Genomic DNA, 26,727 nt, shown 5'->3' with positions numbered 1-26,727 from the left:
TGGCCACAAATCCACAGAACCCAAAGCCCCAAAGCGACCCCTCGTCCGCTTCTTTCCGCTTCCCCTTTGCTCACACTTCATGTATTGCTTAGTAACTGGTCTCAAATTTGACATGTGATTGTTTTGTCTTGTCTGTTTTGTAGCATCTGTTCTCATGCTGTTGCCTCTATTTTATGTACGTGGGTTTGTAATTTTGATAAATTAATTTTTTTAGCCATTCTCCCAGCTCCTGGAAAAGGGTTGACATCCACTTGGGACTGAGACCGTGCTCAGAGCTTTTGCCGCAAACAAAACGAAATTGATTGAAATTTAATTTCAAAACAAACCCCTCCCTCTGGCTCCCCACATCCCACTCATTTGCCTTGTCTCTTGTGTAACATTTGGTTGCGCCTAAAAGTCTGCAATGCATTCATTCAATTTTTCAAAACAAAACAGAAATGCAAATGTAAATGAAAAGCTGGTCAAAATAGTATACCTTAATTTAAGTAATCGTCATAATTGGCACTTGCGACAGGACACACACAATGTTGCAGCTCAGTCGAGGTGCTTGCGTCACAATCTTCCCTCTGTCAGTTTAAGCTACGCGCTATACAACACTTCGATTACGTGTCAGATATGAGTATCTTTGTGTATATATATATGTGTGTGTGTGTGTAAGCGCTGCATATGTTGGTTTTCCCTTTTGTGATAAGTTTACCTTGTGATTAAACTAAAATCGAACCGAGATAAAGCCAGACATTTGAGTTCTTTCTAAATACTTTACTCCGAATTGGCATACTGGAACATAATGTTTAAATAATTGTTAAACTGGTAAAAATGGCAACAGTCGAGTGAATCAAACAGAGATAGACCCTGTACTTGGCAGACTTGTACTTTATTATTGCTTTCGAAATTCGTTCTTTTTTATGGGTGATAGAGGGCGGAAGAAATATTACCGCAATTTCGCTAGGCTAATGGATTATATTTATTTGGAAGTATTTTTAAATTTGAAACTTTTCTATATATTTTACATAAGTATATCAATTTTTAATAGATATAAATTAATTTAATATTGAAATACTTAATACAACTTAAAGCAAAATACAATGTGTTCTTAAAGCATGTTTACTATTTTTGTTGTCGTGCGTTCAATTAATAGAATAAATATCAGGAAAAAATCAGGCGTCAGCATTAGTGCCAAAACACGAAATGAGATTAATGTGGACAACATTTGACATGCGCTTCCTCTGTGCTAAGGGTGTTAAGGCGGCCAACAACTAATACAAATGTCAAGCGATTAAGCCACAAAAAGGATCAAGCTGATTAGCAAAGGCTTAAACAAATGCGAAAGACGTTGCAGTGTGAACTTTGACAGAGACAAAGAGAGAGAGAGAGCGAGAGAGAGAGAGAGAGCGAGATATAGATGAGGAGAGGGAGATTTCCTATTCGATTTGGTGTTAATAATATAAGCCAAGCTCGTCTGTTTATTTAATTTGTTGCCAGCCTGCTGACATTCGATGAAGTTTTGTGTCGACAGCTGGCGGCTTTTCTATTTTCTTTTGTAAATGTGTGTGGCAGAGAGAGAGAGAGAGAGAGAGACATTTTCCTTTGGCGCACGCTATTTGTCCAACTCTTCAAGCTGATGCGTGTGCAGTTAAAGGATTTCGGTGTGAAGTTATTTCACATATCTGTGTGTGAGTGTGTGCGTGTGTGTGTGTATGTTTGAGTGTGTGGCGGCTCTATCTGCGCGTTGTTTATTTTTCTATGCGTTGCTTTTGTTTTTCTTTGCCCCCTTTTGCTGCTGTTGCTGTTGTTGTTTTCTCATTTCATTTCACGTTTACTTTTGCCGTCATCTTTCGGCTGGCAAAAGTGAGCTAATCTTATTGTTTTCACAACAGCTACGACGCCAATGAAACTTGGCCAATGCTTCCTGTTGTAGTACAACGACGAGTCGTTGATCCTCTGAGTTATGCGACAGGATGCTGTCGCTCTTCCTGTCTCTGTCCCCTGTCCTCTGCCTCTTTTCCCTTATTCACTTTCACTGTTTGCCAGCACTCCACTGAGTCTTGGAGTCGTCGAATCGCTTGCCATTTTGATTGGTGACGTTGGCGTGCTGAAAATGGATTTAAATTACAATGTTTTACACACTCGTCAAGAAGGACGTGAGCAAATTTGCACACGAGAGAATCATAAAAGAAGTGAGAAATTCTTGCAGAAATGATAACAACAACTGACAACTTACTCCACGCTTTTTGCAGTGACTTTTCAGCGTCAATATTTTCATTGTATTGATTAGTTCTATTCCCCCTGCTCCCCTCTATAAATGTAATACCCTCTTGGTTGCCTTTATTTGTTTTTTGGCTGCGTAATGTTTTCCTATGCATATTTGTGTTTGCTTAGTTTTAGGCAAAGGATAACAACGGATTTGCTGTCAGTGTCTTTGCTCCTTCTTTTTCACTTTTCCTTGTCTTCTTGGTTTTTTTTTTCTTGACGTATTTACTTATGTAAAGTTTTTGAGCGCCTTCAACGCATTTTGTGAAGTTCATATTTGTTTTGGCCATAAATAAGCCAAACAGACTTTTGCTGTGTGGTTACCGACTTTTTGTAATTTTCTTTTTTTTTTTTTTGGCCAACAACAGCACTCAACTCAGTCCACTTTTAAGAGCAGGCTGGCCGCAGTAAAGTATGGGGTGCTTGAAGGAGCTGAGGCTGTGGCAGAAGTGGCAACAACCGCGGCAAAGTGTGCAGCAATACATAATCCGGGGCTGAGCCTTAAAACTTAACTGCAGAAGTTCATAGCTTGTGGTTGGACTAGGAAAAGAAAGTTGAAAGTAGGGGCAAGTTGCTTCCCGCACAAAAGTGGCAACTTGCTGCTCACTTCGACATCCTTGTTGCACGCATGCTGGCGCAGAAGAGGAATGTCTTGCCACTTAAGCCTGCAACTTGCCACGGCCTCAGCCAGTTTGTTAAGTGCATGTGGAGCCTAGTTGTAAGTAAGGTGTAACCCTCTAAAATTTTAGAAATGGTTCGAGAAGTAAGGCTTCGGCTTGGTTAAAAAACGGATTTTCCCGAAACCCAAGACTTTGTTTGGGACCTTGGTCAAATTTTATATAATAAAAGTATTAAATTTTCTCAATTGTTTATTTAAATTCCTCAACTTTTGAAACTTAAAAATTATTAATTAAAATATCTTTAACTTTTTTATAAATCTAAATATAATGATTTTATTATTATGTTGTCGCTATTTTAAAGTCAAGCTAAATCAAATGTAGTAAAAGATATAAATAAATGAAATCAATGCAATTATATTTGAACCGTAATTTATTCTGGCTTGGCTTTAAAGATAACATAACTTTATATTTCGGTGCCGAACCATGGTATTAAGTATGTTAAAGAGAGAGAGAGAGAGATTGTTAGAATAAGCTCACGCATCTATGAAAAACTAATATTGATGCAGCGCACTAAGTGAAAGTTGCACCAATATTTTTGTGGAGTTTTTTGTCTCAGTTTTTTGTTTGACAACGCGGCAGCCATTTGCCGACTTCTTGGCCCATGTCCTCCACTGGACGGGACGGACAGACTGAAGATGGGAGATGGGAGACGGGAGAAAGTGTCCCTTTGTCGTGTCTCTTTTTTTTACGTAAATATTGCAAAAGTTTGCGTAAAAGCTTTTAGTATCCTTTTTTGGTTTATTTTTTCTTTGTCTTCTTCTTTTTAGCAGCTTGTCGACTGGTCGCGTCTATTCTCGGGGGAACTGACAAACGATTTGACTTTGCATTATATATTTTTTTGCTGTATGTTCTCAGTCCAATATTTAAGATGGCACAAGTCCATCGGGAACTGTCAAATGTTGCAGCTTAAAAATATGGCATTTGATATGCGATAGAGCGAGAAATAGATAAAGGGAGAGAGCGAGAGAGCGAGAGAGAGTGACGCAACAATGGATCGATAATTGCGCTTATCAGCTCATTTAATATTTTTGCTTATCAAAGCAGTTTAGTTTATCAGTTGAGTTATCTTATTTAATTATAACAATGTGCTGAGTTCGTCTAACTTTATCAGTAAGTGTGCGTATGTGCATGTGTGTGTGTGTGTGTGTGTGCAACTAATCAATGTCACAAGCTGGCCACAACCTCCAACAACAGGAAGAGGAGCAATAACAATGGGGAATGCACAATTGACTCATTAGGCGACTAAACCGCAACAAGGGAAAGCCAACATACACACAGACACACGCACACTTACACAAATTTAATACACATATATATATACATTGTGCATATCAATTTGTTATATTTAATGATGTTGCCAGTTGGCAATATGCTTGGCCATAAATGTGTTGCACAATATTTGGTTGCAATTATGCCATACATGAATGCAGTCTCGTTCAAGTGCCCCACTTGATTTGGCAGTTAATGTCAACAGAGTTTAAATAAGGCACAAACAAACAGAGAGGGACAGAGAGAGAGAAAGAGAGCACACACATATATTTGCTTTACAATTACATTACAATTTTTACACAATCAACGTCATCGTCATCGTAATAATAATCAGCCAAAGTGAAGTATCAAATTACAGTCGTAGACTGAGTATGGAACATGTATGAGAATCGGAAACAGTCGGCTTGCCTCCATCTGCCATCGACATAAGGACCTACGCACACACACATACACACACATACACGCACATTACACATAGGTAGACAGACAGACTGTAAGACTGTTGGACTGGCATCTCAGTTCCCAGCTCACACGGCGCAATTCTAATCAATTTTTATTATTTTTATAAACCTGAGCAGAAAATGCGCCCAAAAGCAGAGAGTCAGCCTAGTCCTCCTCGTCCTCGTCCTCCTCTTCGTCGTCGTCGTTTTTCTTTTGGCTTTGTTTCGTCTACGGGAATTTATCTTGGCAAAAGGTAGCAAAAACAAATGGCATGCCTTAGGGGGATTGCCTGACTGCGTAGCCTGTCCTGGCGTGTGTCTAGAACTTTCCCTCTGCTGCTGACAAACGCACAAAAAACGTTGCGGAGAGTGAGGGAAGCTGCTGCTAAGGACGGTCGAATGTGTTTACGTTATGATTTTCGAAATCAAAATTCAGCACGAATAGGAATAAATTTACTTCCGAATGTCATTAAATTGTTTTCCGATAGAACGTGTATATTTCACGCAAGAAGTTTTTTGCCGCTCAGCGTGCGTCCTGATGACGTCCTTGCTTCCCTGATAGCTCCGCACTTTGATTTCCTTTTATTATTACGGTACTTGATATTATTGATTTTGATTGAGATTTATGCTGCTGGGCGAAATGTTTCTTCCTGTTGCCATTACATATCCCATTCATGTTGTTGCTGCTGCTCCTGCTCCGGCTCCGTCTCCTATTGCTCCTGTTGCTGTTCCTGTTGCCACTACTGTTGCTGCTGTAAATGCTTAGCATATTTTCGACCAGTTGCCTGCATAAATTGTGTTTCATCGCAAGTTTTTCATCTCCCATTTTTTGATTAATGCACAAAGTTTTGCTATGTGCAACGTTTAACTGATAAACTTTACTAGCAACTGCGTTAACAACTTCTCACCCTTCATCTCTCTTTATTTTTTATTGCAGCAGAACTCGTCGGTGGTGCAAAGCGACTATCGCATTCAATCGCCCGCCGGTGGATCACCATTGCCGCTGTGCGCCGTTGGCAATGCGAGCACCAACAATGCCAACAACACCGGCGACAACAACTGCAGCACTGTGGCAATCTTGCAGAACAACACGAGTGCGGTGAATGCGTCATCAGCTGGCAACAACACCAATGCAGCCGGCGGACCCAACACCGTGTTGCGTGTGATTGTCGAGACACTGATGTACCCCGTATCGTTGGACATATTGCATCAGATATTCCAGCGGTTCGGCAAGGTGCTCAAAATTGTCACCTTCACCAAGAACAATTCATTCCAGGTACTTTAACATTGATTACTTTGACCTCAACTTGATAAAGCCACGAAAGATTACATTTACTTATGTCACAACTAATACTGACATGAATTAGTTCGAGTACTCTTTGCTGACTCCTTATCACTTTTCAACTATTCAGAATTCTATTTAATAATCAGTTTTATTTTATTTTTAATATTTTAATATTTATTAATTATTCTCTTTGCAATTTTTCGATGTTTATTCCATTTTGCTAAGAATAGTTCTATGGGATTAAGCTTAAATCTTTTTCAACTATTCAGAGTCCTATTTAAACTCTATTCATTTCAATTATGTACAATATTTCATCTTTCTTTATAAAAATTTATTTTTTGCTAACATGGCAGTTGCATGCTTTTAATTTGTTTGGTGTTTTTTTTCATATTTATTTGCCAAAATTATTTATGTTGGATTTATTTTAAAGTATTAAATTTGTCAAACAATTTTTAGTTTTAAATTGGAGATATTTAATTTTGGATATATGCTCTTATATTATTAGGATATTTGTAACATATCACTTAATTCATCATCTAGCTAAGAAATTTATATTAACTCAAAAAACTAGACTATGAATATAACTTTTAAAAATTGTGATACTTATAAAATTAGTTTGAAAAATTTGAATTTTTATTGTTTTTTTTCTGTGCAATAAAATAAATTAAAAATTAAATTACTTACATGATTTTTACATAAAATGTATTTACTCTTTTTTTGATAGGCTCTCATCCAGTATCCGGATGCACACTCGGCACAGCAGGCCAAGTCTATATTGGATGGCCAGAATATCTACAATGGGTGCTGCACTTTGCGTATTGACAACAGCAAACTGACCGCCTTGAATGTCAAGTACAACAATGACAAGTCGAGGGATTTCACGAATCCGGCGCTGCCACCTGGCGAGCCCGGCGTTGATCTCATGCCCACCGCCGGAGGCCTAATGAACACCAATGATCTGCTCTTGATCGCCGCCCGCCAGCGGCCCTCACTAACAGGTGATAAAATAGGTAACACAAACTGAACAATTTCCCTCTATTATCATTTATTTTATTGTCTCTGCCTGTTGACTGCATTATGCGCAAACTCACACACACACACACACACACACATACACACAAACATCGCACACACAGATACACTGCTTTAATTTGGAACTTTATTACCTTTACACTCGCTATCGATTCGTTTAGTATTTAAGCTGTCGCATGCAACTTTGCAACTGCAACATTATATTCGATCTGCTAATACCTCATCGCTCTGTCGCTCTCTCTCTCTCTCTCTCCTTCTCTCTTTCTCTCTCTTTTTGTCTGTGTCTATCTTTCAGTCAACGGTCTGGGCGCACCCGGCGTGCTGCCGCCTTTCGCTCTGGGTCTGGGCACACCACTGACCGGTGGCTACAGCAACGCCCTGCCCAATTTGGCCGCCTTCTCGTTGGCCAACAGCGGTGCCCTTCAAACTGCCGCCCCCGCCATGCGCGGCTACTCGAATGTGCTGCTGGTTTCGAATTTAAATGAGGAGGTAAGTCCATTGATACTCTTACTTTAATCAACTATGCCCAAGTCAACCAAAACCATAATTAAGTTGCGGCCCAATATTGAATGATCACATTTGAACATCCTGCCCCCTCCACCCATACCACCCCCTTCTATATACTCACAAATACTCGTACCCATTTTCGTATTCGTATTTCGTATATAAACTGTAATTAGTTTGCATTTCGTCTATGCATTTTTTTTCACAAATTGCATTCTATTTACATTTACATTTACATTTACATTTGTATTTTTATTTGTTTTGAAGTATTTATTTTATTTCAATTTTCATTTCCAAATTTACATAACAATTTTAATGTATACGTGAGTAAATGTATTTGTTTCACTGAATAATTTCACAATTTATTTACACTCAGTTAATAAACTGAAACACTTAAAGAATAAAAAAAATAGAAAAACTGCTGCTGCTACTTTTTATGTGTATTATTTTCCTGTTTTTAATGTATGATTTATATGATTTTTAATACATCTAAAACAAAACTCTCGCTAACTGACAACAAACTTCTATTTTCTCTTTTTTCTCTGTAGATGGTCACGCCTGATGCTCTATTTACCCTCTTTGGTACGTCTGCACAAAAACAAAAACAAATTACCTACAGACATACATCTATATAAAAATATCTATAAATATTTAATAATTCTTGAATTTATTTTATATATATTATAAGTATTTTTGGCAATGGCACAGTCAATGTTGAGCGGACCAGCTCTATTCGTAAACTGCATCCAACACTTAGTAGATCTACTCTTTTTCTATCATTTATCTTGGTCTGCTCGATTTGACTCTGCCATTGTCTAAGGTCCTTGCCACAATGCATATCTAAACGCAATCCTTGACCACTTTTTAAGTAGTTCGCTTGATTATTCATTGAATTTACACTGTAGGAAAATAGAAAAGCTGCCAAAAAATAAAATGAATAACGAAAAAAAGTCAACCACAGGCACGACCCACACATTCAGTTGCTCCTGCTCTTCTCTATACTTCAACTCCAACTTCACTTCTCTTTTAGTTTCCCCCAACTGTCCCTTCAGCACAACTCGTTGGCGTGCTTCCGTTTGAAATTTACACCATTTACGTGCAATCAGCAAAAGTGCCATGAATTATTTATTTACACATCGAAGACATACTGAGAATGCAGAGACAGAGACAGAGACAGGAACAGCGACAGGGAAGAGAGACGAGTAAAAAAAGAAACGAAGACAGAAAGACAAAACAATCGCAATGGCAAATATTGACAACAAAAAATATGAAAAGCAGACATGACAAACAAAGAAAATATTTGAAATATTAAATAAAAGTTAGCAAAATAGGAAAAAAAACCTTTTTAAAACAAATAGTATGATTTTCTCGACTTGCTATTAAACTCTAAAATAATCTTAAAAATTAAAATTTCAAGTAATTTGTTTAACCAACTTAATCATAATAATAGATAAATCCAGCGGATCTTCATATTATGTTTTGAAATTGTTCTTAGAACCAAAGCAGCCATTTAAAAGTATGAAAAGTAATAAAGGGTCAAGATAAGCATTTTGCAAAACTAAATTTGCAAACATTTTCAAAACCTTAACTATTATCTGATCTGATAAGCAATATGAAATTGAACTACTCTTACAATTTATACACAGAAGCTTGTGTCCGATCAAAGTTCCATTATGCGAACAGCATTAGGTTCAAGCTTTATTATTATAAACTTAATCAAAAAGTGCCTCAACTGAGAGGCACGCTGGTCATAATAAAGCCACATGAGAACAGTTTAAATAGATATGTATAATGGTCAGAGGTGCGAGGTGGCAAACTAAAGGAGTTGCAACGGAAATGTGCATTAAATAACATCATCTAAACGTTGTTTCTGCATTTCCATTTTCATTTCGATTCGTGCTCGTATTCGCATTTGTATTCGCATTTCCATTTATATTTATATTGTATTACAAAACACGAGAAACTTCTATAGTACAATAAAATGCTACAAATGGCTTTCTAATAGCTTTTTGCTTTGGGGTCAGCAGCAAATCCATCAGCTTGAAATTGAAATAGTTTTAGCATGGACGCAATCTTGAGCCAACCAGAAAGCAATAGAAAGAGTGAGAGAGAGAGAAAAAGAGGGGTGGTGGGAGTGGGGAAAGGGAGAGAAAGGTAGCTAGTGTGACACACAGAATAGTCGCATATGTAGACGCCGTTGGCAGTTATCCTGTCATAAGTTGTTGTGCTTACAAATTGTAAAACAATGAAAATGAAAATATATGCACTTGCATAAATCTACACAAGTCGCATACACATCTACTCGTAAAGAGATAACATAAACACTCACACTCTCTCACACACACGTATTAAAAAACCATTCTGTGGCAACAACGGGCAACAAGTGAAACCGCACTCAGACACACACTTGCATGGCATCCTGTTGCTCCTTCATCGTTCGCCGTTGCCGTTTGCCGTTGTCTGCGACATGCTCGTGTGCATGTAAAATTACATGAATTAAGTGCGCTCGTGGCGCCACACCCCACCCCTGTCTTCAAACAACAACAACAACAACAACAGCAGTTGCAACAGTTGCCTATTGTTGCACGTTGAATCTCTCAGCTCAGCTCAGCTCTTGCATGCAAATACAACAAGCACATGCTTTAACATGCCGCTCATCCTGCCGCACACAACATATAACAACACACACACACACACACACACACACTCGTTCACACAACAAAAGATTGAGTGCGGAAGTGCATAGCTATAAAAATGTCCATTTATTTAGTTATCATTGCGCTTGTTGCTGTTCTTGTTGCTGTTGCTGTTGCCATTGTGTGTGCTCTCCCTCTCCCTTTGCCACTATTTCCATCTCTATCTTTCTGCATATGTGTATGCATTTTATGCACTCCAACACACACACACACACACATTCAGTTTGCAGTTTTTGCTGCCTTTACAATTGAAATAAAATTTACTTTTGACTTTTCGTAGCTGTCGTTGTTTTGGGTGGTTGAGTGCTTCACTATGTCGGGTGGTTAAGGTGGTTAAGGTGGTTGTGCTATTGTCTCCTTGCTGCTTTTTGTCGCCATGTCTCTCCGTCTCAGTCTGTTTGCCAAATGAATTTAACTAACTTTGTAAAGTTAATGGGGTTTGCTATTTGAATTTCTGCTCCAACTTTACCCTCCATCCTTTTCTCTCTTTCTGACCAGAGCTCTACAATTTTATAGCATTTGGACTTGACTTTTCACATGTGCGGCATATAACTTGTTTTTACTCTCTTTCTCGCTCACTTTCTTGCTCTTTCTCTCTCCCTGTTTTACCCTGTAATTAAAAAGTACTAAGGGTCTATAAAGTTTTTTAAAAAGTGTCAAATATAAATTCTCAATTTTGTGATAAGAAACTCAACATGAACATTATTTGGTTTTTAGAAAAATTCGCTTTTTACAGAATTAGTACAGGGTCTCTCGCAGTCGAGCTTATCACATTTCGAGTAGTTTATCTAACTGTTTGCTTTATTTAATTACCAAAATACTTCGATTCCTGCGAGTGCCTGAGGCATTCCTTGTTGTATTTGTTGTTGTTGTTGTTGCTGCTGCCAAGTGTAGCGCATAATTGCAGCATAATGGATTTGTTGCTGTCCCCTTGCATTTTTGTGTTGCCACAACACACATACGTACACACACACACGCACTACACTCATAACGAACACACAGGGACGTTAAGTCTGTTGCCGCCTTTTGTCTCTGGTGACACAAAACGGTTTGTTTGCGGCTTGTTTACATGTCTATGTATCTGTGCGACTGTGCGTGTTTATGTGTGTGTTGTGTCTGTGTGCGTCTCTTTGTTTGCATGTAAATGCATTTAATTTGAGTTTAAATACCCAAATATAAACTTGTGACAAACAAACGCAACCGCACAGCCAAAAGGGAAGAGACGAGAAGTTGGCTGTGGTTTAAGCTGCTTTTCTCATCTTGCCAAACGGCTTTGATTCACACACACACACACAGACATGTGTGTGAACTTTATTTACAAATTGCATTGGATTCTGTCAGCATTTCGAGCTTATCGCTTATAAAGTAAACAAAAATTTGCCATACGCATTAATTGCTTAAAAATGATTATTTCTGTTGTTGTTGTGTGTGCATAAAGTGAAGTCTGACCACACACACACTCACACAGACTAACAAACACAATAAGAGAATAGAGCTAAGGGCAGCTTAAAGCAACTGAGCCACAGTAAATCCTATCAGCAGCTCGTTAGCCACAGTTAAGAATTACTGCAGTCGAGTCAGCCAACAAGTTGGCAGTTCGTAGTTGGCAGCTGCCTTGCAGTGCTAATAAAGCTTCGATTGCTGATTTAACGCCAAGAGCTAAAGCTGAAGCTGAAGCTGGTGCAAAGCGTGGAGCAGAAAATTGTTAGATGTACGAAAATCATACGCCCCGTTGCACACAACAAGCAGCGGCAAGGGCGTAGGCAGGGGCCAGCAGTGAAGGACCCTGACCCCCTCCACATTCATAGATAATCATTTTTAAGTTTCTGAAATCCGCTCAGAGTTGTATTGAAAGCTTTGGAAACTGTCAGTCGTGCATAAAAAAAGAGTTAGACTTGGAAAATCGAATCTTAAATAAATTTTGTTAAATATCCACGCAAACTAATAATATAATATGCGCACTTAGAAAATACCTAAAGAAAAATAGCGTAGATAAGTTTAAAAATCTTTAAGAATCAAGAAAACTGTTTTTGACTATTAAAAATGCTGATTAATATTTCTATATGAAATAATAAAAGACAAGTGAACTATTTAAAGCCCCCCTTCGAGCAGTGCTCTCTACACCCTTGAGCAGCGCTGTCGCTGTCGCTGTCGATTTCGATGTCGTTGTCGTTGTCGATAAGCTGAAATGCTCTTTCTTAAGCGTCTTATTATTGGCCGGGCCATGACTCGGAATGTCGTGCCAATAGATTTAGATAAAGTCGCTCGCCAAACGCCTGCCAGTGTCAGCGAGTCAGGCGACAGTCGAGTCTGGTCTAAACGAGCAATCAGCTAAAATGGCAGAGCTAAAATTTTATGTAATAACCTTTGAATTTCCAAGTAGCTCAACACACGGTGAACCTGGCCAATAGAGCTCGGCAATGATACTTGAGGAAACTTGTACGACAAACAAGCGACGCGACTGGCGATTGTCACACGACCCACACACACTCCACACACACACACACACACACACATACACACACACACATGGCTGGAGTAGCGCCTTTTGTTATGTTAATGGCAACGAGGGGAAAGGACACGTAACCACAATTTCCACATGACGCGAGTTTCAACGTTTTGACGGCCACGTTTAGGTGGCAAATTCTGCACTTCAATCATGGCTGTTTGCCTAAAAGCTGTTTGCATATCAAATAATAAGAGTGGCAAGCGTAAAGCTTGTGCAACGCCCCACAAAACGACGCACTTCAAACGTTAGCTCTCCTACAGATTGATCAAGCGCAAAAAAAATATGCTAGAAAGGAAAAGGACAGAACGTAACCCTTTCTGACTCGAGACATTTTATTAGTTTTGACAGCGCTTTGTTGTTGGACAGCCCAACAACTCAATTGAGCGAGCCCAGAGGGCGCAAGAAGGGTGGAGGGATCGAATTGCCCTGCTCAATGCTACTTTGACTATGACACGACTCTTTAGACGCTTGACACATGCCGCATTCCAGTTTTTGCTGTCAGCCATTCAATAGACGCCGATTTAATAGAGACCGCCTTCCTCTTCACGCCTATCACATCACTGCTGGCAACAAAACTGTTGTCTACTTTTTGGGGTCCATTCAGGTATTTGACCCTCTTTATGCAATGTGGCATCAGTTGTATATACATCCCCATCTACATATACAATAAAAACTTAATCAGTCTGCAAATCGTCTGGCAAACATATTGATGGGTCCACATATGTGTGTGTGTGGAAATCCGCTTATGTAATTGTAATGGCGTGCTAAAAATTTATATCATTGCCGAAAATATTGTTGAAACGTGTTTAATTGAATTTTTATGAGCTCGAACCTGGGAACTGTGTGCGTGATTTCTGTTGGCGCTCAAAATAATTTCATAAAATTTTATATGTTGCCCAAATTCGACGACAGAGGAAGAGGGAGAAGAAGGGAGGAGAGGGCAAAACGAAAGAGAGGCAATTTGATAAAGTGGCGTGACCGGAAAAAGGCAGAATTGTGTGCAAATCATCTCAATGGATTTTTTCATAATTTAACAAGTTCGTTTAACTGATATTTTGGAAATTAATGTAGGCATACGAAATGAGCCTAAATGGACTGTTGATGGCTTCACAAATCTATATAAGCAAATCGACAAATTAGTTTTTAGTATTTTTTGGCAATATTTGAATTAAATTACAAGTTGTAGTTCATTCAGACTCTGTTTTAGAGCTTTAGAGCGAATTTTTCTCGCGCTCGTTTCATTTTATTACAAGTATGAAGGCCACAAGCCACAGAAATTTGCATTAAACGACGAACGAGTGGCGATATTTTTTCATCTAAAATATGCTCAAACATACGACTAATGGGTCGCCGGGGAATCAGAAAGCGAACGCCATAAGAAAAGTCTGCAAACATATTCAAAGTCAGCCAGCATGCTAGATGTAGAGCTAGACCTTTTTGCGATAATAAATTATTATAAAGTCTGGCCAAGGGCGGGACTTTTGGGGGTCCAAGTCTTCTGCCTTGCCACTTTGCATGGCAACCAACTGATGGTAACAGCAGTTGCGCATACGCCCAGTTAGCCGTCAAACAGTGACGGTGCTAGGCAAGAGAGAGTGTAGAGTGGAGAAAGGAGACTGGCATTCAATACGCTTCACTGCCAATGCCAGCAGATCCGAGTACATAGAACGTACGCTCTTGGCCACTCTGACCTGGACTTTGACTTGGCTCGCTTCACTTGCTTTATTGCTGCAATTGTTGCTGCCTGATGCTGCTGCTGGTTACTGTGCAAGCCAATTTTCAAGCAAACGAAATTTTTCGGTGTTTGGCATAAGTCAAGTTTTAGTTTGCAGCACAGTTCTTAGCTGTGCTCTGCTGTGCAGTCAGCCAGGCATCCAGAGGAGTCAGGCATCCAGTCGACTGTATAAAATGGATTTACTGCCAACTGTTGAACTACTACTACTACCACCTTATTCCACTCTCTCTCTCTCTCCATTTCCCGCACTATTTACTACCTGCATTTCTATTGCTACTTTTGTAACTTGTTAGCGCTCCGCTTCATTCGTCTCCCTTTCCCTCCCGTCTCTTTCAATCTCACTTTTACTGCCATTCGGTTTTGAGTTTATTTTTATTTTTGCTGCTTTTAGTTCTCTTTTTTTGAGAGTGATGTGGGGGGGACTAGTTGAAAATTTACTTTTCGCATTATTCGATTTGTTGTCTTGGGCAACCGAGGGCGCCTGCACTTTACATTGTTTGCATTGCTGGACAATGGCAGCAGCGGAAAAATGGAAAGCGAGGGGAAAGGTTAGAAAGGAAACAAGGGCCAGCTTTTAGCTACCAACTATTTTTTTATGCTTGGTGGCAATTTGCGCCCTGCTGCAAATTTGCCGCTGATTGGCTACACACGGACAGGACAACAGGACAGGACAGGACAGTACAGGATCCAGATCAGGGTAAAAGGACTCTGCGTGCATTTTGCACCTTCGACCAAGCAGCTGTCAAAGTAAAAAAAAGAAAAATAAGTCCAATACCCAAGCTAACAAATCACAAGCAAATGCTTTTGTCCTCTTCCACTTAAAGTTTCTTAAATTTCAACTTCCGCACAGCGACATATTGCATATTGCCTACTTTGCGGCGTTGCGGCGTTGCCGCGCAAGTAAAGTCATAAAATACAATTCAATAACGCACCCAGCATCAAAACTTTCCACCTTCCTCTACCTACTCCTCAATCTTCATCTCCTCCTTCGTCTACCGCAACACCTTGTCTGACAGCTGTAAAATCAGCCGCGTGGCGCAACCTTAAAAAGCATACAACGGAAACCGTTCCACTATGGGGACATTCCACATTTTTCTAACAATAATCCAATTTACACAAGTATGCAAGTTAACGAATTTTTGCTTCAAACGCATTGGAAAACAATCGGGCAGTTATTTTTCTTATGTATTAATGTGCATTTTTTTCCACTTACGAAATTATATTTATTAGAACATAAATAGTATCTGGAAAATGATGACTGGTTGTAAATGTGCCAAAAACAAATGTTACAATAAAATGGCCAATGTCTAGTTAAGTGGTTTGATAAATATTTAAGAAATATTTGGGTAATTTTATTAAATTTGTAAATATGTCTTTGATAAAATTGAGCATTGAAAAAACGGTGTATGACAGCTAAATACTATAGTTGTCCGAAGTTTATAATATGTGTATAATATGGAGCATAACATAACACACAGTTGCCTAGTTTAATATGGATATCTTGGAAAACACAAAAGTTTTTATACATGAACTAGTATGTTGATCGAGTGCTTCTATATTTCTACATCATAGTTCCACGAATTGAACAACATTTTGTCAAAGGTCTAATAATAAATTATCTTCGACAACAAAAGACAATATGCCATGACAACGTCTTACAATTGATAATATAAGCAAAACTCGAAAAAAAAATAGACCAAGCTTAGGTAATCAATTAATTCCCAAAAATAAAAATAAAATTTAAAATTGGGATAGCTCCCCATAGTCCATTGCCAGAGTCAGAACTAAAGATGGAGATGGAGCTGAAGCTAAAGCCTGAGACGATGCGTCACTAAAGCTGTAGCTGGCTGAATTCGAAGCTGTGGCTGGTCGTAAAAAATAGCTGAGAAAACTTATTGAGCTAGTTATGAGTTTCGTACATGATACTAACGGCATCGTCCCGGCAATAATACCTGGCAGTTGCACCTGCGAGAGGATGGGGCAGCTGAAAAGGGGTTAAGGCAAAAGTTGCATCAACGTATGGCTACGTTATGGCTTTTTGGTGGTGTGTAAAACTTTCGTCTTGAATGTGGCAACATTTGCGCGGTACATAAAACTCTGTCTCTCTCTCTCTCTATCTTTCTGTCCCTCTCCCTTTCACTAACGCCATCTCTTTTAGCTGTCCGAATTTTTCGTGGCTCGCCATTTTTGCATTGAGCGTCGACGCTTAAGTCGCGTCTTATGACCGTGCACTACTTTGTAGATTGTGTGCTTAAAGTTGTTTAAAGAACAGTCCTAAATACTTGCGTATAATTTGGAAATTTTCAGTAGTCTCTCGGTAGCAATAAAGTTCATTTAATAGTACTAGTATTACGTGTATGTTTTCGTCTTTAATGTGACTGCAATAAAGTGAAACTCAATATTAATAATCTGAAATATTTTCGTAATTCACAGGTGTATACGGCGATGTGCAACGTGTAAAGATTTTATACAACAAAAAGGACTCGGCACTCATACAAATGGCGGAGCCGCAGCAAGCTTATTTGGGTAAGTCAAATATGCCAAAAAAAAAAAAAAAATAAATAAAAAAAAAATAAACACCTACCCAAAAGTAATGAAAAATCTGCAGCTGTCTCTCTTGCGCACTCTCTTTATCGTTGCGGCAGCGAAAAGAGGCATCACATAAAAAATAAAGAATGAAATGCGAACAAGACAGGGACGGCGACTGGGACTGGGACTGGGACAGGGACAGGGACAAGAAGGGGGCAGCTGCAATTTGCAGCTTGTTTAAAATGAAAAATTCCAGCAACATGAAATTCCAAACGTTGCATACCTTTGGCAACCAGACTCGATGCTCTTGCTGCAAATGCAACAAACAAAATGTATTAATAATAAAAATTGTTAAAGCGAAAGAGATGGCCAGATACGAGCATAACGACTGCAATGTGGCAACAACGAGCAGCGACTATTCGGGCACATAAATGAAATTTTATAAGCGCTTTATTACCAGCGCCTGTCCAGCACCTGGTCCCAGGACCAACAACATCCACTTTCCACTCTACCCACTGCTTACATCTCTGCCTCTTACTCTGCCTCTGCCTCTTATTGCATTGCGGAATCCCTGACTGACCCATGATGCGCCGCGGTGCCTGCTCAGCAGGACATGCCAATCATTTTATTGCATTTATTTGTGTGCACTTTGCCATTGTCGGGCTTCGCTTCTGACTCCCTCTTCCTTGACCCCTTGGCCTTTAGCTATTTGTGTTCGCATTAAACGAAATGAAAATCGTCACCATTGCGAGGCGTTAAGAGCACCCAACCGATGTGCCAAATTCATTTTTATTACAAAAAAAAACAAGATGATAAAGTTGTCTATGACACACCGAAGATTTTATGCTCTTGTGTCCTGTGTTTAATTTTCTACTAATTGATTCAGTGACAGGATTTTTGGGTTGTATAAATTAATAAAAAGTATACAATTTGTGAGTTTAGTTGGGATATCTTAAGAAAAATTCTTAACGCTAAAAAGTTGACTTTTGAGCGATCGTTTGATCCGGTCGATTCCGATATGTTCGGACCTGTATTAAGCTCCTTACACATTTTGTGACAGAATCAATTAACCCTCTGCAAGAGTATAATGAATAGTGAAACGCACAAACGAAGCGGCGCTGACAGCGTCACCTTTTCAATTTCAATTTGGTTGTATTCCATTTAATACAGCGTCATGTCTCGGACAGCGGGGGGGAACCAGGCGTATACTGGATATTCCTTTCATTTACGCGTATTCGAAAAATAACTCAAAAGCTGTCAAAGCTATGCCCACGGGCCGTTTAATTGAAAACGACAAACGAACACCGAGCAACGATCGAATCATCAGCATCGACATCGACATCGACATTGACATTGAGTTGGAATTATAGTTTTGCTGGTGTTAAGTAATTGCACGCATTGCGCATACGCAGCGTTGTGCAAGCGGGTTTATTAGCTGCTTATGGCGATTGATCATTGAAAGCACATATGCCTTCCTCACTTTAAGCCGCTTTGGGGCATGCAACATGCAGCATGTAGCTGACGGCATATGACATTCAAGCTGCTGATGCTTAAATACTTAACAAATAATTTCCCACATGTCTGTAAATTGCATTGGTTTGTTTGTGTTGCTGCAACACCATCAACAGCAACAGCAACAGCAACATTAACAGCAGTTGTTGTTATTAATAAAGTTTAAATAAATTAAATTAGTGCAATGAATGCAATGCAACGGAAATTGCCAGCAAATTGCAGGACACGCGGCTGCATTTAAAACCATTGCAAAAAACACGAGCTCAGATTTTTTATCGATTTAAAATTTAAATTGAAACAAGCTGTGAAAGACTGATCGACTAGGGCATACCCATTCACTAATAATATTTATATTTTCTGTTATTTTTTAAATCGATAAATATTTTAAAATTAAATTGTAAATAATTGTATAGTATATATCATTTAACCCTCTACTGCATGAGCACAAAACCATTAAAGAAAAACATTTTTTCTATGCAGATATGCGTTTATTTGGATAAAATTAAGATATATTTGAAGAAATTTTTTTTTTGGGTAAATAATTTCGGAGAAAAAAGAAAATTGGCTTCGGCAGTTTTTCCAATAAATAATTCATATGAGGCTTACCCATAGTGAAATTATACGTTTCTATAAAAGAAAACTTTATTTTCTATTGGAAAAAAATTATTCTTCTACAAAAAAAATTGTTTTTTGTGGTGAAAATTTCATTCGAAAATTCATTGTTCATCTAGTTTATCAAAATTCACGTTCGTTCACGAGAGACGCCTTAACTAAGTTCATAAAAACACGAAATAAAGCAACATTAGAATTAATTTTATACATTTTTTCCAACAGAAAATAGTGCAAATAAAATGGCCGATAGTAATTAACTTTGCTGAAGTACTATTTTAGCTAAAGTAAATTACGTTAAAAATGAAAAGCCATATATGGCACTATATGCGGTAGAGGGTTAAGGAATTCAGGAACATCAATGATTCCATTGGCTTTGATAAACCTTTAAAAATATGCTTTGTGCTGCACTTAATTAATAATGGCAATAATCATTATGCAAATATATTTGCTGTTTTCTTTTTTCCCCTTTTTTCTACTGCAACAGTTGCCATATTTATCGCATATTTGAGCTCAAAGGCATTCCCACTTTGAGCTGATATTTGTGAATTCTGAATACAATCAACTATACTGTCAATGTTCTAGTATTTTCATATTCTTTGTGTTTCTGCTGGCTTCATTATTTTTGCAATTCCTGGCTAATCAGTTGCAATCAGTTGAAATATGCAACGCATCGTATACGTAATGTTTATTGAATTTGTCAATAATTTGACAAAATAGAGACCACAGCATGTGGCAAGTGGCATGTGGCATGTGGCATGTTGCATGCGGTTTAATGCAATGCGATGCGATGCTACAACTTTTTGTAGATATGCAAACAACAAAATGCGTCTCATTATTAGTGGCAACAAACCAAAGCTATTCGACAAGCAAATTATTGTGCACACACACACACTCACACCCACACACACCCAATTGCTGTTGGCATGTGAAAATATTAATGGCGCTGCGTCAACATGTAGACTACTAATGTGCCGCGAGGGCTGCCAAATGGCAAACACTTCCGGCTGAACTCTCATGTTTCCCCGAACCAAGCATATTCCTTATTCCATCCGTTCCATCGTCCGTCCATCCGTTCCATCGTCCGTCCATCCGTTCAGGTGGACTCACAGTAACTTCTTTGGGTGTAGGAGGAGTGTTGGAGTTTTGTCGGTGAGTGCGCACTTATGCGCTCATAAAATATTAACAAATTCATTCGTTACTTTGCCCAAAACTCTCGCAACTCTGCCAGAACAAAGACGATTACAAACCCCCTGGTCGATCCAGTGCAGACCAATTGGCCAGGCAGCAGATGTCCCGTGTCCCCCCAATTCTTCCCTCTTACACAGCCCCTTCCTATAACCAAATCGTCCACTCATACCATGCATATGAAAGTGTCTCGCATGGACAATACAATTTTTCTCCCTCTCTGTGGGTTGGTGTGCACAAAATACGGTTACAATTGCACACTCAGCATACGAATTACAGCGTAAAAGCGAAAAAAAAACTTTCTTTTTTTCTTTGTGAATGAAGTCAAGAGAACAGACAGACGTACGGACAGACAGAGACCTAACTCGAAGCAAACACAGTGCGACAGCAATCAAGAGCCAAAGCCAACGTAGAAATAGACAAAAACTACACACATAGGTACATTGTTAAAACAATAAGCATATGGGCGGGTTGGTTCATTTGAAGGAACGGAGTGAGGTGTGTGTGTATGTGGGAAATATTATAATGGTCCATTCGCCAGGCGATGGCAACGATGCACAGTGGACCGTTTGGTCAGTTTACCTTAAATGAATTCAAATACTTATACAATACTGGATATTATGATATATTTTGGATCCTGCTTTTATGCAATTTAAATTTTTTAAAAAAATGTATTTGATTGATAAATCAATCATATATGTATTATAATTATAATTATATTCAATTATATTTCTAACAATTTCAAAATAAGAACTGGTTTGCTTATAATGTTTTTTAGAAAAATAAAAAGAGTAAATCTTAAAACATTATTAAAAAAAAAAAAACTAAAATTTTGAAGAAATGCATTGATTTTTCCTGCACAAATTAGTTTTTGGAATAAATTACTGATTGCTACAATTATCACACGGCCCACTGTGCGTTGGCAATGTTGTGCAAATGGATGCTGACCGGAAGCGCGTCATTTGTTGTGTCTGCCTTTGTCGGGATTAAGTTTCTGTACAACTTATTACAAACTATAGACACATAACACACCACCTACACACACAAACACACACACACACACGCACACTGACACATAACAGCCTCATATAAATTTATAGACACACGCACATCTGGCGCTTCATATTGTACGTTGTTGCTTGGGGAATTTGCGTAAATAAATTTTTGTGCTATTTTGGCGTACAAATTACTGCAAAATATTTTGCATGAGCAGCGTACGCATGAAAGTATTTACAATAAAAACAAACAAATATTTGCGCACAATGGACACCCATCCGACTACATATAGTATGTGTGTGTATATGTTATATCTATCGCATCTATATATTATGAGCCGATTACGCATACGTCATGTGAAACTTGTTACAGAGTTTTGACAAAGTTTTGCTAGCACACTCGAGTTCATCGTTAAGTGACTATTTGAATGACTTAACGCAGTCGAGAATCGGGCAAAGTTTCTGATGAACTGACTTTGCATAGTTTCCATATGACAAATGCCATGCCATGAATTGTAAGTGACTTAAGTTAGTTACGAGTATTTAGTTGTTAGAACAGAATGGCATTTCTTGTTTATAAGAACAATCAATCTCACCTGAGTCACAGCCAAGAGCTAATGCAAAGTGGGCATTATTACAAGTTGTTGTTGTTGCTAACCCACTTCATTCATACTTAAAACACACATAAATCCTTTAGAACTGCCGCATTATATACAAGACACTTTTGTGTTTAAAGCTTAACCCAACTTGCTTGTCTCTGTTTTATATCCTTACAGAGTGTTTAATAAATTCCATAAAGGGTTTCTATGCTAATTTTACAAATTATACAGAACCACCCTTACAACGATCAGTCAACATTTAAATTCAGAGTTTTGCAAGAGTATCACATTTTCGGCTTGCCAAGGAATACCATTCTATTTTTATTATTTACAAATCCTTTAGGTTTCTATGGTGCTCAGCTGTGCGTGCAATCTTTTTGTTTTTTTTTTTTTTGTTGCTTTGTTTGTTGTTTTTAATGCCTTGCACAAGTTAATAATGATTTGTTGTTGTTGTTGTTGTTGTGGCTGCCACTGGTCAGGTTGGTAATTAAAACTTTAAGATACTTTTTGAGTTGGGCCTGCCCTCTCAGTCCAAAGCCGCAACGAGAGGCAATAGCAGCAGCAGCAACAGCAGCAGCTGCAACACTTTCAAAAGCGCTGAGATGATAGGCAAAGTTGGTCCTCCATCCCTCAGTCCTTGCTCATCCGTCCCTCCATTTAGCTAGCGGAGCGCCGTCTCGGCTGCACATTAATCTTTATTACAAGTGTTTGTCATATACTCTTACACGAAGGCGACGCATGTGGCAGAAGCGTTTGTCACTGTGCCTGCCTGTTTTCCCGGTGTCCTGGTGTCCTTGTGTCCTTGTGGCCTGCCTTTTATTTAACAATTTATTACATTTTCAAGCCTTATTTTTTTGTAAAATCATTTAATCCATTAGGCAAACAATAAACGGCTGAGTAAGCATATTATTTCACAATAAAACATAAGCAACTTTACCTCCCCCCACTCTGAAGAGTCGGCTACTGTTCATGACAACTGCGCAGAATGATAAAATGTTATATAATTTATTAAAATAATGCACAAAAAGCACATAAAAAAAAGGGACAACAAAGTCCCAGCATGACTTGCCCAACGCAAATTGAATCAAAATGTAATCGAATTTGAAATCGAAATCGCAATAGCAATCGCAATCACTATCGGAAAAGAAATCGCAATCGCAATCGAGTTGAAAATATAAACTTTATTTAACTTAATGTGCAACTGTTGTCTGCCACAGCAACTAAGCCTCAGGTGTTATGACTATCGAGACGATGTTAAACAAGGTTGAAAACAGCGAGGGAAAACAGCGAGCGAAAAAAACGTAGCATACTTTTGTGGGCAATGCATTTTATGGCGAGTCATTTGCTTGTAAATCACCAAAGGCAGACGACATTGATAAAGTTGCAGTTACATTTTAGAATGTAAATATTTGCCTGCACTTATTGCTGACTCTGTGCATGAGCACAGGGGGCGGGAAGATGGTCGGGGAGATAGGCGGGAAGATGGGCGGAATGGGGGCGCGCCAAAGTAATTTTATGGCTTGTAACGCAGCATATAAATTGCATCTACACATGTGAACACATGTAGACGTGTAGTTGTATCTATGAATACAAACTTGAACAAATATTCTATCACACTCCTTCCCCCTCCCCCCTAAAACATACAGACTCACCCAGACACTCGACTAGAAGTTGAGGGAGCTATTGGATAAAACTTTACCACTAAATTCATGCATTGCCATTCGTTTTAACATGTTGTTTTATTTTTATTTTATTTTTTTGTTGATATTTTCAGCCATGTCTCACCTTGATAAATTACGTTTATGGGGCAAGCCAATACGTGTCATGGCCAGCAAACATCAGGCCGTGCAGCTGCCAAAAGAAGGACAGCCGGACGCGGGCCTAACACGTGACTATTCACAGAATCCGTTGCATCGTTTCAAGAAGCCCGGCAGCAAGAACTATCAAAACATCTACCCGCCATCGGCGACACTGCATTTAAGTAACATTCCGTAAGTATCTATCTAACAATCTATCTATTGATAATTGTGTACGTATCGTGTGATACGTTTAAAGAAACAAGATATAGTCAACACAGCTGGAGTTTGTATTTTCATCAACGCCACGCGGGCAATTACAATTACCGTTATGAGCAGCAGCCACCCTCACTCACACCCACACCCTCACCACCACCCTCATCCTCATCCAGTCACAGAGTCGAGGCAGTCAGAGCAGACGCCCCGTGTCGCTTTTGTCTGCCAAATATGACAAAGCGCCCCGCCAGGTTCTTATATATGCCAAAGATGGCAAAGAGGATGGAGAGAGCAAAGCTCGCGTTTAAATTTATGTGTTTACCTGTGGTTCTGCCTCTGCTATTGCCGCTGTGGTGCTGTGGTGCTGTGGTGCGGTGGTGCGGTGGTGCATGGTGCGTGGTGTGCGATGTTTATGCGATATCTATAGACGCACAGCATGCCAATTTAAATCGATAGCTGTTAATTTGGCGAATGTTTTTTTGTGTGTGTATTCAACAGCTCATCCTGCACTGAGGATGACATCAAAGAAGCCTTCACCTCCAACAACTTTGAAGTCAAAGCATTCAAGTTTTTCCCGTAAGTTGAATTCACCTCATGCAAACAGTGAGATCATTTAGCTAATTGAATTTCGTATTTGCGTTTACAGCAAGGACCGCAAGATGGCGTTGCTGCAACTGTCATCAGTAGAGGAGGCCGTGTTGGCGCTGATCAAAATGCACAATCATCAGCTGTCGGAGTCCAATCATTTGCGTGTGAGCTTCTCCAAGTCGAACATCTAGAATCCGACCCGGGGTCAGGTTCACTGAACTTGACTGAGTGCCAACAACAGCTATCCGCTACGGCAGCAGTTCTTTTGGCAGCAACAGATACAATCTATAATTCGTAGTACAAGCGGCGTGCAGGGCAATCGCCACAACACCCACTTCAACTTGAACTTCAACTGACAGGCAACAGCAAAAGCAACAGCAACAGCAACAGCAACAGCAACAAATGAACAAAGCCCAACCAATCCCAACCCATCAAGAAACAGCAGCAACAATCGATGCAAGAGCTATAGCTAATCTATATACACAACATAGAAATTCTTAAATTAAATTTAAAAAATAACATAACTGTTTTCATTATTGATCATAACTCTAATTGCAGAAATTCTAAAAGAAATTCAAAAACTACAATTAATTATACAATCAAATACGAGTACATGCTACACTTCTACTTATATGAAAGAATACCAATTTAAATGTTTGCCAAAAGTGCAGCATGAAAAACACAAAAACACAAGAAAATAAAAAATAAACAAACAACAAAACAGATTTAAAAGAAAGCAAAAGAAATAAAGAAAGAGCCCACTAAACAATCAGCGACGTCGTATAATCATAAGCTTAAAATTAAAACTAAATATATATATATATATAGTCGATAAGTCTAGTAAGATGCATTGAGAAACAAAAACAAGAAAAAAAAAACAAATAGTTGTAATTTGAGTGCACTGTACTGTGTTTTGGTTTTAAAAAACAACAGCAGAGAGTCAAAACAAAACAAAATCGACAACAAAATTTATGTTATCAAACAAAAAAAAAAATGAGGAAATAAGCAACATTTTATTATGTACGAGTATTTACTGTTATTATATTTTAAGTGATTGAAATTTGATTAATTGATAATCCTGATTTTTACAAACAAACTACAGAAGAGTTGAACTTGAATGGCTTGCGAGCATTTAAGAAGTTTTTAAATGTTTTTTTTTTTCATTTTGTTAGTAGTGCGTAATGTTAAAATTAAATCTCAATATTAGATCAACAACGTGCACACTAAATCCTAAGTGTACTCGTAATTGAAAAGCCAAGCAAATGGCGCTGAGAAATGTATTACATTTAATATTAACATTAAATAAAATCAAACTATTCGGGCGTGTGAAGAGATCCCATCATAAAGTTAGTACGCCTATTCGTTTAGCATTAAAACAAAACAGAAGTAACTCTTTTAAATGCAAATAAAAAAATATTTAAAAAAAAACTTAAACAAATTTAAAGTAAAGCGTACGTAAAACCTTCTGTGTGTGTGTATATGTAAATGTTGTTAAAGTAGAAAAATATTATATATACACAAAATGAAAGAAATATATACTGTATAATGGATATACATACATATGCATACATACAAAACATACATATATATAGTAAGTATATATATATATATATTGAACTACAACAAAAACATGAAACAGGAAATAAAACAAATTTTAAGCTACGAAAGTAAATCTCAAAAGAATCGTAATTATATCTAGGCCTAAGCATACCAATATGAAAGACATATAAGTGTTTTTAGCAAAACAAAAACAAAATGATAAAAAAGAACAAAAAGCAAAAAAGGAAAAAAAACTCAATGATTTTTTGATAATTTTACAAAAAGCCCACACCACACACACACACAACCATAAACACACACAGAAACAGACAGGCACAATTTACTATACACACATCAATGTTTATATATATTTAGAAAGTGAAATAATTATTTATACTATGTTGGCGCAAAAGAACAAAACGAAAAATAAAAACAAATATGATTAATAAAGTAATTGTAATTGTAACTAAATGATATGGATTTAGTTTTTAAGCATAAGTAGCAGTGATCGTAATTTAAAATTAACAAAATAACAGAAATGGTAATATTTGAAATCATTAAAACGTGTACGAAAAGCAACAGTAAAATGCATTGGAAAATGTGTAAAATTTTAAATATCATACGATATTTGCAATTAATCGCAAGTCAGCAGCTGCTAAGTATTTAACTGGCAAAGTGGTGGTAAAAGTAAAGTATGGTAATTGACAAACTTGGCTACAAACGCAGAATAAAAGGATAAAGGAAACATAGTTTAAC

The 26,727-nt window shown here is 38.2% G+C and overlaps 1 protein-coding gene across 7 annotated transcripts in view; it reads left to right on the top strand.

Annotated features, from left to right (window-relative positions):
* Window positions 1–25,775, top strand: part of LOC117791476 (polypyrimidine tract-binding protein 1) — a 180,586-nt gene extending 154,811 nt beyond the window's left edge. For 4 of the 7 annotated variants that reach the window (XM_034631250.1, XM_034631244.1, XM_034631249.1 and 1 more), the window contains 8 exons: window positions 5,577–5,915; window positions 6,649–6,934; window positions 7,252–7,445; window positions 8,009–8,042; window positions 16,834–16,926; window positions 23,607–23,823; window positions 24,343–24,420; window positions 24,491–25,775. In XM_034631250.1, the coding sequence (XP_034487141.1) occupies window positions 5,577–5,915; window positions 6,649–6,934; window positions 7,252–7,445; window positions 8,009–8,042; window positions 16,834–16,926; window positions 23,607–23,823; window positions 24,343–24,420; window positions 24,491–24,623 (1,374 nt within the window). In that variant the 3' untranslated portion in view covers window positions 24,624–25,775. The remainder of the gene's footprint in view (window positions 1–5,576; window positions 5,916–6,648; window positions 6,935–7,251; window positions 7,446–8,008; window positions 8,043–16,833; window positions 16,927–23,606; window positions 23,824–24,342; window positions 24,421–24,490) is intronic. The other 3 variants (XM_034631248.1, XM_034631245.1, XM_034631246.1) reach the window with 3 other exon arrangements.
* The last annotated feature ends 952 nt before the right edge of the window (window positions 25,776–26,727 follow it).

The sequence above is a fragment of the Drosophila innubila genome (genome assembly GCF_004354385.1).
Source record: "Drosophila innubila isolate TH190305 chromosome 3R unlocalized genomic scaffold, UK_Dinn_1.0 2_E_3R, whole genome shotgun sequence".
NCBI lineage: Eukaryota > Metazoa > Arthropoda > Insecta > Diptera > Drosophilidae > Drosophila > Drosophila innubila.
This window is presented reverse-complemented; position numbering and strand designations above follow the sequence as displayed.